The 14,495-nt window shown below is 32.8% G+C and overlaps 2 protein-coding genes across 2 annotated transcripts; both read left to right on the forward strand.

The window, feature by feature from the left end:
- The first annotated feature begins 1,603 nt into the window (after nucleotides 1-1,603).
- LOC120579434 (ABC transporter G family member 26) lies at nucleotides 1,604-6,811 on the forward strand. Its single transcript, XM_039831628.1, has 9 exons — nucleotides 1,604-1,818; nucleotides 1,970-2,259; nucleotides 2,564-2,719; nucleotides 2,832-3,015; nucleotides 3,106-3,387; nucleotides 3,576-3,857; nucleotides 4,671-4,955; nucleotides 5,051-5,158; nucleotides 6,511-6,811. Exons 1-9 carry the CDS (start codon nucleotides 1,645-1,647, stop codon nucleotides 6,769-6,771), a joined length of 2,022 nt encoding a protein of 673 aa, XP_039687562.1. The 5' UTR covers nucleotides 1,604-1,644; the 3' UTR covers nucleotides 6,772-6,811.
- Nucleotides 6,812-9,869: 3,058 nt separating this feature from the next.
- On the forward strand, nucleotides 9,870-12,868 carry LOC120579316 (uncharacterized). Its single transcript, XM_039831259.1, has 2 exons — nucleotides 9,870-11,911; nucleotides 12,382-12,868. Exons 1-2 carry the CDS (start codon nucleotides 10,028-10,030, stop codon nucleotides 12,490-12,492), a joined length of 1,995 nt encoding a protein of 664 aa, XP_039687193.1. The 5' UTR covers nucleotides 9,870-10,027; the 3' UTR covers nucleotides 12,493-12,868.
- The last annotated feature ends 1,627 nt before the right edge of the window (nucleotides 12,869-14,495 follow it).

A 14,495-nucleotide genomic window follows, 5' to 3' on the forward strand; every position in this document is an offset into this window, starting at 1 on the left:
AATCAAATCAACAAAAATATATTTTTTCTTCATTTCATTTCATTGCTTTAAAATTCAATTATTTTTTTTATTTTTTTATATGCAACATAGATTCAAATGATTGTCTAAAATGGAGATGAAATATACTTTTAAATACAATTAAAACCCATTTTTTTTATGATTTTACATGAAGAAGTAATTTTAATATTATTTAAATAAGGTAAATTGCTAAGAATCAATTTTATCAAAAGCATCCAAACATAAATCAATTTAAACTCAAATCATTTTTTATTGAAAATCAATTTTGGCCACCACAAAACTAAACACACATTAAATAGTTATATAGATGATCTTCAACAAAAAAAAAAAAAAAAACCTATATGTGTGTTACTCTTTTTTATTTGTATTTTTCATGAATTTAAATATGGTGGATGAAAGCAATGAAATAATGTCTTGATTTTGATATTAATCAATGGTGGGTTAATTTTGTAATGTGTTTGGGTCAACCTTCTCTTTGTTGTCGATGATACCTCTTTATACACATCTTATGTCGGGAAGAGCCATTTGATTAATGCACATTTTTATTTTGTCTTAGTTTAAAAAAACATCATATTGAGAGTTAAAAAAATTAATTAACAAGCCGGCCCTAGTTTTCTCTCTTTAGGTTTTCTCTTCTAGATTTTCCATTAAGGGGTGGTTTTGGGTCAATTCTTGACCTTAAATCACCCTTCTTCATCTTTTTTCCTATATTTTAATCTAAATAAGTGATTTTCACAAGATCTATGTTTTTTCTTTGTGATTTCATCATCTAAGTATGGTGGTTTGTTGTTCGTCATCTTGTGCGGCGCTATTTGATTTCTCGTCTTCTTGCGCTGTTCATTTGATTCATATTGAAGATCGATTATTCAATCAAATATTTGGACGTCAACGTTGCAGATCCGGAGGCCAGGATATTCCGGTTACTTTAATTTTATCATAATTTTTTATAGGCATTATGTCGTTATATACTATTAACTTGGATGATGTGAGTATGCTCGCAGATTCATCATTTACGCGGTGTTGAATGATGTAATCTCTCGATTTAAATGAATTAATGAATTAAAAGAGTATGGTTCAAATCTCGGCTAAATAAGAAAGACTACTATGTAGATGGTTACATTAGACACAAAAAAAAGAAATTAATTTCTTTCTCAAAATTTGTCTGTATCCCCAAGGTATAATTGCGGACCACTTCATGTAAGGTTATTCTTATCTCACATTTCCTATAAGTGAATATTTTCATCATCCAAACTGTTTAATTGAAGTCACATTCTTTTCTCCCCATTTTTTCATGAAAGAAATGTTTAGTAAAATATGGAAAAACCAAGCCAACGAGTGACATGCATCTAACTAAATGCTGAAATATCGATATAAATGAGTTTTTTAAACATTCACTTTGTACCAAACAAAATGTTATGCATATCATAATAGTTGAAATCATACCCAAAAAATATGTTAATGGTTGAAAGGGCATGTGAGGATTATACTCACCAATAACCTTGCCATGCAAAGTATGTGTCATACCAACCGAAATGCTTCCTACATATATATGAAAGCTTAGTTGGTTAAATGCAGTTGACTCAACTCAACATATCTAAATTTTATTCCACATTTTGTTTTGAAATCATGGAAATTGGGGTAGAGGATGAGATTGTTGACATGTCAACCTTACCTCCATCAAATGGTTCCATGATGATGGCAAGCAGGAATGCTTACTTTAGGAATAGGTTTTCAGAGATTGATATAGAAGTTGAAGATTCAAATATCAACCAAAATGGCCCCCTCCCCATTTTTCTAAAGGTACTAAATAGTTTTATTCTAAAGCTTAAAATGTGTATTTCTTTGCTGCATATATTACTGTTCTAAGTGACAAGAAGTTAAACATAACTATACTATTCTGACTTTTGAAATCAAATCAGTGAGTTACACATCATTTTTCATTACCATGCAGTTTGAAGATGTAGAGTATAAGGTGAGAAATAGCCAGTTAGGCTCTGATAACCCTGTGAAGGTAATGGTGACAAAGGTATCCACACGACACGCAGTAGAAGAAGATAGATACACGAGAATTTTGAAGGGGATTACTGGAAGCATTGGCCCTGGTGAAATTCTTGCTCTGATGGGTCCTTCTGGCAGTGGAAAGACAACCTTGTTGAGGGTTATAGGTGGAAGATTGCTTGACAATACAAAAGGAAAAATTACTTACAATGATGTTAAATATACTCCAGCTGTTAAGAGAAGGTTAAGTGGTTACCTAGCTTCATATATAGACGAATTTAGATTGCTTGCAGTCGAAGGTAACATACAGTCAAACATCAGTAGCTGTTAAATCAATATCGGTGGTTAAGATTTCAAGACCGTCCGATATCGATCTAACGACCATCGATGTGCTGTCTGCGTGAATGCAAAGTATTTTCGACTGTAGGCAATCTGAATTCATATATAGACATTATTAATCATGAATCATATTTGTTGTGTAAAGTGCTTGATCCTTTTTTAGTAACATCGGCAAATACTTTTATTTTCTTTTTTCTTCTACTTGTAGGATTGGTTTTGTGACACAAGAGGATATACTTTTCCCACAATTAACAGTGGAAGAAACATTAGTCTTTTCAGCATTCTTAAGGTTACCAACCAGTATGACCAAGCAAGAAAAATACGCAAAAGTGGAAACAACTGTGAAGGAGCTAGGCCTTGAAAGGTGTGTTGATATTTTTTTCCCTATGACATTCTAAAACATTGATAAGAAAATTAACAACTTATTTCAAAACCTTGAACCTTGAATCCTAAACAAATCTCTTGTATAACCATAGATGTCGACACACGAAAATAGGTGGAGGATATCTCAAAGGTATATCAGGAGGAGAAAGGAAAAGAACAAGCATAGGCTATGAAATTCTTGTTGATCCTTCATTGCTGTTGCTTGATGAACCAACTTCAGGTCTTGATTCTACAGCAGCAAACAAACTCCTTGTCACACTTCAAGGACTTGCAAAGGTTTTTAATTAAATTTTATCACGTTACAATATTTAGTACCTTGGATTTAAATATATGCTGAAAAAAGTTTCATTTGATTTACCTATTTAGGCTGGAAGGACCATAATCTCAACAATTCACCAGCCATCAAGCAGAATCTTTCACATGTTTGACAAACTTCTTTTGATATCTGAAGGCTATCCTATTTACTATGGCGCTGCTAGAGAAACAATGGAGTACTTTTCGTCGTTGAGGTTCAATCCCGAAATAGCAATGAATCCAGCGGAGTTCTTGCTTGATTTGGCAACTGGTCAAGTGAATGATATAAGTATTCCAACGGATATTTTTGAAGATCAAGAGCCTACTCATGACCCTTCAAAATCGGTTATTAAGGTACGGATTCCTTTCACACGTGCACACACACAATCGATTGGGAGTACCCAAGTTCGAACCCTGTCTGAAACAAAGATTTTACTTAATATTCCGCGCACACACACTTGCTTATAGACACACTCATATAACATATTAATTACATGCTCTATATCTTATTAATATTATGAATTGTTTCTTTATTGTAATAGTATCTACAACTCAAGTACAAAACTCTACTGGAGCCAAGAGAAAAAGAGAATCATAGAGGTGTAAGCGCACCAGAAAATCTTCAACTAGCCATTCAGGTGAAGAAAGAGTGGACATTGAGTTGGTTGGACCAATTTGTTATTCTTTCAAAGAGAACATATAGAGCAAGATGCAAGGACTATTTTGACAAGTTAAGACTAATTCAATCACTTGGAGTAGCACTTTTGTTGGGGCTACTTTGGTGGAAATCTTCAACCAACACAGAAGCTCAACTCAGAGATCAGGTAGTTTCCATGACATTTCTTTAAAGACTTGTATTGATAAACAACGTAATTAAGCGCTTATAGCATTAACGTTTATCACATAAATGTTTATGTATAAGTTATTTCTGTAACAACGGATAAACTAAAGTCAAACTGTTTTCAACATAAGCGATAATTTGTTTCCATAAGTTATCATGAAGAGCTTATAGAAATAAGCTGAGAACAACTTAGAAGTCATGTTTGGACAAGCAACTTAATTAAGTGCTTATAGCATAATCTCTTATCACATAAGTGCTTAGGTATAAGCTATTTCTACAACAAAATATAAAATAAAGTCAAATTATTTTCATATAAACTATAAGCTGTTTTCAAAAGCTTTCTTAGAGAGCTTATAGAAAGAATATGAAGACAACTTATGGACAATTCATAACCTGTTTTCATAAGCTCTTTCAAACAGTCTCACAAACGCTGAGCTTAAACCAGTCAATTCATACCAAAATATAAAATGAAGTCAAACTATTTTCATATACGCTATAAGCTGTTTTCAAAAGCCTCCTTGGAGATATTATATAAAGAATATGAAAACAGCTTATGGTCATGTCACAACCTGTTTTCATAAGCTTCGCAAATGTTATGAAAGTAGATAAGCTCAAATCAGTCAATCCAGATAGACTAATAGACATGTCATAAGTAGTAGTTTCCCTAAGCTCTCTAAAACAGTCTCACAAGTACTTATAGAATAGATAAGCTTAAATAAGTCAATCGAAACAAACACCGACTATATTACAAGATTGAGCTACTAATTAAGCAATAATAACTATATCGACATTGCAGGTTGGTTTAGCATTCTACATCTGTATATTCTGGACATCTTCATGCCTTTTTGGAGCAATCTATGTGTTTCCATTTGAAAAGTACTACTTGATAAAAGAAAGGAAAGCTGACATGTATAGATTAAGTGTATACTATATATGCAGCACTCTATGTGACATGGTGGCACATGTTTGTTATCCAACTTTTTTCTTTATTATTGTCTACTTCATGGCTGGATTTAAGAGGACAGTGGCTTGCTTCTTCCTCACGTTATTTGTTGTTCTACTAATAGCTATAACAAGTCAAGTAAGTTATTATGTCAATGATTAATTAGAATAAGTGATTATTTAGTGTTAAATTTAAGCTTTTAATTTAACTTCTATTTATAATTTTGTTACTAGGGTGCAGGAGAAATGTTTGGAGCTGCAGTTATGAGTATTAAAAGAGCAGGGATGGCTGCTTCTTTGGTACTAATGTTGTTCCTCCTCACTGGTGGTTATTATGTCCAGGTATATTGACATTTTTTAATTTGGATCAGTCACCAATTTCATGCATTCATGTGGTTAGCACATTAGTCGATGTTGGGTCGAGATCGGACAATTCGAATTTCAAGTTCAGCATTTTAGATTTCTAAAAAAAAATATAAATCTATATTAAAATATGGATCGTCTGATCTCGATCCAACGACCATCGATGTACTGACTGCATGAATGCGTGCAATCGGTAGCAATTTGAAATAATGAGTGCAAGAATGACAATAAAAATGTAACATGATTATAATGTTAGTCACATGTATGTGAAATCATTCTTAAAAAAAAAAAAGCATGTGAAATGATTGGTAATCAATGTTCTTGCGTCATTTCAAAAAGAGTATGTTTGTTTGTGAAAACATTGTGCATTTACATTTCCTGTCTAAACTTGCAATTTATAAATTGATGCTTTTTCCTCAAGCTGTTTTCGATTATTATGGATTTGCACATGAACAAATATTTTCAAAGCTCTCCTACAAATTCTTGAAGAAAGAACAAAATTTCAAAATAAGTTGGTAATTTTGTAATTAAATGTACAAACTGAATAAAAGTAGACAAACTTTTTCTTATACTAAATATAGGCAAAAAAATTATGGTTAACCACCTTGAACTGCATACATCAAAATTGCTCAAATACCTACGGGTACTGATACCATTCTTCGGACATGGATAAATCCAGAAATTTTAATAAATGGAGTACATGTCATATCATAAAAAGACAAGTTTTTATTTTTATCAATCTAATTAATTACAAAACTTTTTTTATACGAAATTACTTATTTTGATTTCTTAATCAATGATTTTAGGACATTCATTAGTATTTTTCTTGGACAAAAAAATTACCATGTCAATGGATCACATTACATAAATATCTTGACAATTGGTTAAAAATACAATAAGCAAGTGGGGTTAGTTGGCCCCACTGCCCCCCCACCTTGAATCCACGCCTGCCTTCGAAAGTAGATGCTCATGGTTTTATTTGTCCTTATGACTAAGACGATGATTTGATCCGTGTCAATTTGATAACAACTAGGAAAACAAATACAAGTTCAGTTTTGAGGCACATATTTGTCTTCTTCTGATTTTGTCAAACTAGTACCGACTAGATTACTATCTCAAAAGTTACCATAAAGAGAATCGTAAACTTCTACTTTCGAAGGCCAACATCTCTCATTGTTGGAGTTTCAAATGATTTTCAAGTATTGGTCCATGATGAACCGCCTTTTATAGGCGGTTTACTATTAAAGAAGTCCTGAGGGTAAGACTCACACATATGCATTTCACTTGAGCAACATTTTAAAGCACTAACAAAACACATGTTTTTGTTGCAGCATATACCAAAGTTCATGCAATGGTTGAAGTATCTTTCATTCATGTACTATGGTTTTAGGCTACTTCTAAAAGTGCAATATTCAGGAGACGAATTATATGATTGTGAAAGCAAAGGAGGGTGTAGACCACTACAGAGTTCACCACAATTTGCCACTGTAAACTTGAAAGGTGGCTTAAAAGAAGTTTGGGTTTTGGCAAGCATGGCTATATGCTTCCGATTGTTTGCTTATTTATGGCTCCGTAGAAGAATTGATGTCTGAAAATTAATCTTAATTATTCTATGATGATGAAGTTTGTTGATTGAGAGATTCATGTTAATGTTAGAAATTTATAACATTAGCATATGATTTGAGAGATGTATTAACTATTATCAAATCATGTATGTGAACCCACTTGAAGCCGGGAGCGCAGTTAATAACTTTATTATTAGTTGATATTTAAAATATTTTTAAAACTTTCTCCATTACACTCCAAGAAATGAAAAAGAAGTTAAGCTTAAGCACAGTTTCTTGACCATGATGATTATTAAAGGAGAATATTGAAAGATAACTCTTGTTCTCTTCCCCGTGATTACAGAGAAAGACACCACAATGCACGAAAAACTCATTTTATTAAAAACTTAAATGCTCTTTTGGTCTTTAAGTGTTTATTTGGTATCGCTTTGGTTCCTTAACTAAAAAAAAGATTGTTTGAGTACTTTAATTTAATTTTCGTTACATTTTTTGGTCCCTTCCGTTAGGTTTCTGTTAGGTTTAATAAAAAACGTTAAGTGTGGTACATGTGTCGTTTTGGCATTGACTCTGGAAACATTAAGGACCAAAGTGATACCAAATAAATATTTAAGGGACGAAAAAAGCATTTAAGCTTTTTTTTATCATCTTCTTCATCATATTCATCAATTAAATCCAGAAAAAAAAAAAAAAACTAAAAATAAATATCAAATGAGCATATCCTTCAATCTTTCCTCTTCTGTGTTGAATCTCAAACTTAAAACCTCATGCTTTAAATAATCCTTTGTTGAATCTCAAACTCAAATCTTCTCTTGTTTACAACCAAGAAGAAAAACATAATTTATTCACATAAAAATTATTCAAGCATCTTCATAATTGTTTTTCAACGTATTCATAATTATAATAAATTTTTATAATTTCTTTAAATCATTCATTCTCAATTGATTCACTTCAACACAAATCCATAACCCCTCTTTTATTCAACCATGCCCAAATTCATCTTGATAAACAGGACATTGATTCATTTTCGAGTTCAATAACTCATCATCAACAGTCATCGTCGCCGTTTCTGGGAGGATCTAATATCCATTGTCGTTGTACCCGCGAGGATCTACTATCCATTGTTATTTTTCTAGATTCAAGGTTTTGATGAGAGAGAAATATGGAAATGGTTTTAGGAAACTATGAATAATAAGTTTAAGAAATGGTGGAGTTTGATTATTGCGCTAATCACCATGCTCGTCCAATTCTTCATGATTCGTTGTTCATTCCTTCACACACATCAAATTATTTAATTTCCTTTCAACAATTTAATTTAGCATCTTTTTCTGGGAATTAAAGTTGATATATGAGATTAGAGATTGAATGATTTTGGGTTCTAAATTGGTAAAGATTGAAAAAGATTTTTTTTTTTTGGATTGGTGTGTTGTTGATGATGAAGATCATGAAGAAGAGGATGAAAGGAGAAGGAAGAAGAGGAATAGTACAAACCCTAACGTTTTTTTGATTTTTTTTAACAGAAGGGACCAAAACAGGTAACAGAGATAAAGATAAAGTACTCAAACAATATTTTTTTAGTTAAGGGACCAAACCGATACTAAATAAATACTTAAGGGATCAAAAAAACATTTAAGCCTTTATTAAAAAAGCACTTAGGCCAAATCTTATGCATAAGCTATAAAAGATTAATCATTTGAAAGATCTAAAATGCGTTTAACAACAACCTTTACAACTTTTTTTTTTTACCTAATTACAAATCTTCATAATATAGAATTGATTTTACTTCCATAATTAATTTTAATCTAAAGATAGATTTTGGATATTTTGATTATACATTTGATTTTAAGACTTTTTTTTAAAAAACCATTTGATTTTTAGGCTTAAATAACATAAATATTTTAGAAAAGAGGTTAACTCATTTTAATTTCGAGTAAATTTTATCGAATTTTTTCATTCAAAATCAATTTTTTATCATCATAGAAGTGAATACATGTTTAAATCCGTAGCTAGTTTCTAAAGTTTGTATGTAAAAATTAAATTTTTCACTCTCAATTCTTTGTATATCATTTCAATTGACATTCTTTTGGTCTTTTTAGGCTATTTATGCTTGATCAGAACTCAATTTAACACCCTTTTTTTTATCAAGACTTCAATGATTAGACCCTTTCTTTTCATTTCAGTTCATCTAATATATTGTTACGTCATCAAACTAGATTGTTAAAATTATCGGTTGGTTAAATTTTTTAAAATAAAAGATCAAAATTGTATAATTAAAAATAGGAAATATATGTCCACAAATTCTAGCTCAATCGACAAAATATCGAAATTGTTAGATCGAACCCGAAGTTTAAATCCCACATATATGAGTGAGTTTCAATAGTTATTTATCATTTGACCAAATTGCATTTTTGGTCTCTTAACTATTTAGGTAGTATCGCTTTGGTCCCTTAATTAAAATTCGATTTATTTTGGTCATTTAACTTCTATCCGTTACACATTTTTGTCCTTTATGTTAGTTTTAATTCAAAAACGTTAGGTTTCCTTCATTTTCTTCTGGAATTTTTATGGGATTCTTATTGTTGAAGGTTGATGGAGATCATATGAAGATGAAAAAGAGGAGAAGAAGATGAAGAAAACTTAACGTTTTTGAATTAAAACTAACGGAAAGGACCAAAATGTGTAATGAAGAGAAGTTAAGGGACCAAAATAAATCAAATTTTAGTTAAAGGACCAAAGCAATACTACCTAAATAGTTAAGGGACCAAAAATGCAATTTAGCCTTATCATTTTATTATTAAAAAATAGGAAAACAAAACTATATTTTATCAAAATAGAAAAGAAGAAAAAACTCCATTTTAGCCAAAAACATTAAAAGGAAAAGTGATCAAATAGAAAACAAAACCCCATTTTAGCCAAAACAATAAAAGGAAAAGTGAGATTGATTGAACTAAAATACAATCAATCAACAATAAAAGATTGAAAAAATAATGCAAAGTCATGATTAGAAAACAACTGTACTCTTCCTTCACGTTCATTTAAAACCCCCCTCTGGCTGTAGGTCCCACTAAAAAAACACTAAACAAAAAAATTAACATAAAAACAAAATAAAATAAAAAAACCACTCACATTCATGATCATTAATTCATCATCTCTTATCTATAGTCAAAACCCAAAGAGTTTCCGACAATAACCACCACCTTAACTAAGGTTCAGAATTGGAACACAAACATAAACATAAACACAAATCAAATCCATTTTCTCTCTCCTCAGTGCATGTTTCATCACAATGGAAATGGTTCCATATTCTGACCCAAAAACTGCCACCACTCCAGCATGGCAAGACATGTTCCGATCTGCATCCTCACTAAAACCAAAACCATCCTCCACCAAACCGCCTAACGCGCCGTCAGACACACCCCACGCGCCTTTCATTATTCCCCACGCGCCGTCGTCTGCTCAATCCACCGCCGACCCAGATGGAAAAAACACATTTTCCGGCGATCCTCAGGTGAGACTCGCTCTATACATAGCCATGGCACATATGGGTCTTGTTTTCGCCATTTTCATTCTCTACACTGTTTCCAAGCTTTTGGAACAGTATCTAAGACCTCTTCAATGGGCTGTGCTTTGTTCAATTCCTCTTAGAGGAATTCAACAGACCATTGTTTCGTTTTGGGCTGAGCCTCTCACGTTGGGACTCACAGAAACTCTTCTTGCTGTTCCTGTTGCGGTTTTCAGGGTTTTTGTTGGTACTCTTGTTGAGATTAGAGAAACTTTGTTTAGAGTCATTATGAGGAAACCAAAGCCTCCTAATCCTCATCCAAGTAGGAGACGTAGTGGATTTTCAAAGTTGCTTCGTTTGTTGGTTTCTTTTGGGATATTCATTATTGCTTATGAGAAGCTTGGTGGTTTTGGTTCTTCATCACTTTTAGGGTTAGGTTTTGTGTTTAGCTCTAAGAATGTGGATTCAACTATGCACACTTTGTCTTCTTTGAGGACCAATAGTTTCAGGAGAAGTGCAATTAGTGCTTTTTTTACAAGAAGGGTGGTGAGGAAGTTGAATACTATTGTTGCAATTGGGCTTATTGTTGTTATGATTGTAGGATTTTTGACTGGGGTGATTTTCTTTTCGTATAAGATTGGTGTTGAAGGAAAAGATGCCGTTGTTTCTCTTAAGTTACATGTTGAGGAAAGTAATTATTCTGAGAGAATTGGTGTTAAGAAGTGGATGGAAGAGAATGATGTTGCTCGAATGGTTGATAGTTACACCACTAAGTTCTATGATACTGTTTCTGAACAAATTGATGGGTTGGCTGTGCAATATAACATGACTGAAATTGTGACTGGGATTAAGCATTTTGTGATATCAACTCCTGCTAACTCTTCAACACCTTCAAAAGCTTTGGTCCAACCTTCACCATACACAGAAAAGTTTTTGAGTTTGAAAAGTCGGGTCAAGAACCGTGAATGGAGTCAAATTTATGAGGAACTCGATTCACTTTTCCGAGAGCTTGTGATCACGCGTGAAGATCTGGTTGAGAAGGCAAAAGGGTTTGCTTTTAAAGGCATCGATGTAGCTCAACGTATTTTCGCTAGTAGTACAACTGTGCTTGGAAGCAGTACAAAATTTATGTTATCCATTGCTAATTCCATAGTCTCTGGTGCTGCAGAAGTTTTCAATTTTGTGTCTCAAACAATGGTGTTTATTTGGGTTTTGTATATTCTCATTACATCAGAGTCTGGTGGAGTAACTGAACAAGTGATGCATATGCTTCCAATTTCAATCTCCACTAGAGTTAGATGTGTTGATGTTTTGGATAAAGCGATTTCAGGTGTTCTTTTGGCTACCGCTGAGATTGCATTTTTTCAAGGATGTCTTACATGGCTTTTGTTTAGGTTATGCAAAATTCATTTCTTGTATATGTCAACTGTACTTGCATTCATTAGTCCTTTGCTGCCAATATTTCCATCTTGGCTTGCGACGATTCCGGCAGCTTTGCAACTAGTGATGGAAGGCAGATACATACTGGGCGTTTTCTTGGCTGTTACTCACCTTTTCCTTATGGATTATGGTGCGTCAGAGATTCTGGAAGATGTTCCTGGAAATAGTGCTTATCTTACTGGACTCAGCATCATTGGGGGAATGACATTGTTCCCATCAGCTCTTGAGGTAAAAAATTTAACTCCTTGATTTGATTTTCTGAGGTTTGGTTGTGCGGTGAAAAAATTATTTTGAATGAATTGATTTTGTCAAATTGATTCTGCCTAAAAGTGAGTTGGTTGTTAAATGGTTTATGTTTGGATATATTTATGTAAAAGTGGATAGAAGTTTAAAACAATAAATTTCAACAGTTGTAGATGCAAAAACTTTAAATTCCAGCTTCAAGTTAGAATGAAGTATATAAACATGTCAAAATCTATTCTACACCCTTAGAATCAATTATCTCCTCGAAAAGTGGATCTAAACATAGTTTTTCCATCATTCTTTCGGTCTTTATGCATCATGTTTTAGCTGTTTATCTAGGTTTCCACCCTTGTTTATTGTTATGTGTTGAAACAACAAGGGTGGAAACCTAGATATACACTTATCTTATATCCATGACATTGTTAGATTGACTGAAAGGGTATGTTGTTCTGCAGGGGGCTATTATGGGGCCATTGATAACTACAGTCATGATTGCTCTGAAGGATTTATATGCTGAATTTGTTTTGGAAGAACCAAAGGACAGGGCCAAGAAGAAAACTAGCTAAGCTTCTTCCACCATTGTTTATATAGAAGTATTTATTGGCTGTTGAAGTTTGCTGTAATTGCATGGCTTGTTAGTGGAGTTTTCCTTTCAATTGTGAGAGTTGCTCAATGGTCAGTCATTTTTTTTCTTTTCATTTGTATCATAAGATTATTATATAATTGGCAAAAAATAGGTCTTTTTTTATTGCTTTTTATCCATTTTTGGGGTCATCAAATATTTTGATCACTTGGTGGCAGTGTTTTGTTGAACTGTACATTTAGACTTGTAGTTGTATTTATTCCTGTACAATTATTCTTAATCATTGTATTTGTACCTAAAAAGAAATAATGACTTGTGCAAGTTCGTTGGAAATGTTTATTTTCTTCAATTTTCTTGGATATAGCGTGTTTTATTCAGTGTTGTCAATATTGCCCTTGACCGCTAAAGGATATGCGATAGTGAAATAGTATAGTCTAGCGGCTAAAATAGTCGACATTGTGGCCGTTGTAGTGCCGCGCCTTAGAATGAGATAGAAAATTTCAAAAAGGCCTTAAAATGTAAACGTTAGGGCGTTTTGGTTTGGATGTATTAGAGACTTTGCAATTTAAAACATGATAGCATATGAACTTCTCTCTCGCTCTTGCGGTCGACTCAAATAGCAGTCATTCTGATATTCCGGTAGTGTTTTTGGAGTCGACCGCAATGTTCTAATTGGGAGGTTGATAACACTAGTTTCATCAGCACTCAGCAGTACTTTTGATTATTCTTACTTATGTGCATAAATTAGCAACTATGCCAAGTTCACCAGGATCTTCCACTTGGCTGATACTATAATATAAGTACATGCAGGACACAAAGTACTTTACAACTTTTTGTTATGAAAGGATCTGTCTATCATGAAGTAGGTACTTTTGTAGCTAAAGGATACAGTTAACACTGACAATCAAGATGTTTTCATATATGATATAGTACTAGTGTAACATTACATTCGGTGTGCTAGTTTATTTCTTTCTGTCAAATGAATTCCTGAAAAAGTTGGCACTGGGAACCTGAGTTGAATTTGATGCAAAGAAAGTGTTTGTCAAGATGTAAAATACACCTCACCTCCCACATACAGAACAGGTACACAGTGGAGATGCAAGATACCTGCATTGGCCTGAATGAAGCATCTTGAGTTATTACACAAGTAAAACATATAAACAAGTCATAGTTAAAAACTATGAAATATGAATGAAAAGGTTGCACATGACAAAACCATGATTTCTTTGGCATATATTCATTCATTTTCTTGTGAATAGAATTTTTATGACAATAGGTACAATATATAGAATTTTTATGACAATAGGTACAATATACTACTTGAAGAACTAAATATATGATTTTTGGTAAGAAAAAAAATCTAAATTTTTAAGTTTAGGGGGCATTTTGCACATAAGTGCAAAATTTCAGGGGGGTATTTGATCATAACCGTAAACAGTTAAGAAAAATTTGACAGAGGGGTAAATTGATTAACGTTATGCAATTTCAGGGGGTAATTGAAGTTTTGTTAATTTCGGGGATAATTGACGAAACTTATAATTTCACGGTGAAATTGACTATTTACTCAATTTTTAATGTGTGTTGTTGTGGGATAAAAAATTGCTCATTCTATATGAAAGTTCAACATGTGCTATTGGTGAATAAAAAGGACACTCCGGTGTACTAAAGCTCCCGCACGCAGGTTTGAGAAGGGGCTCCATCAATTGAAAATTGGTCAATGAATTAAATAATTAGCTTTTCAAAACTAAAATACATAGAAATTAAGGAATATCCCCCTCAATTTTTTTCAAGGAATATTGATTTTTCATTTCAAAATTGGACGTTGGAAGAACGGAGAGGAAGTGTTTAAAATCTAAGCCAAAATAACAAAATTGAGATGATTGAATTAAATAAAAACAGGAAATTGAAGATTTTGACGAGGACATATATGGTTAGCGGAGCTAGTATAGCTCTCCCACATAATCGTTGTATGTTTAGATTAACGGT

This window comes from Medicago truncatula, chromosome 3, assembly GCF_003473485.1.
Source record: "Medicago truncatula cultivar Jemalong A17 chromosome 3, MtrunA17r5.0-ANR, whole genome shotgun sequence".
NCBI lineage: Eukaryota > Viridiplantae > Streptophyta > Magnoliopsida > Fabales > Fabaceae > Medicago > Medicago truncatula.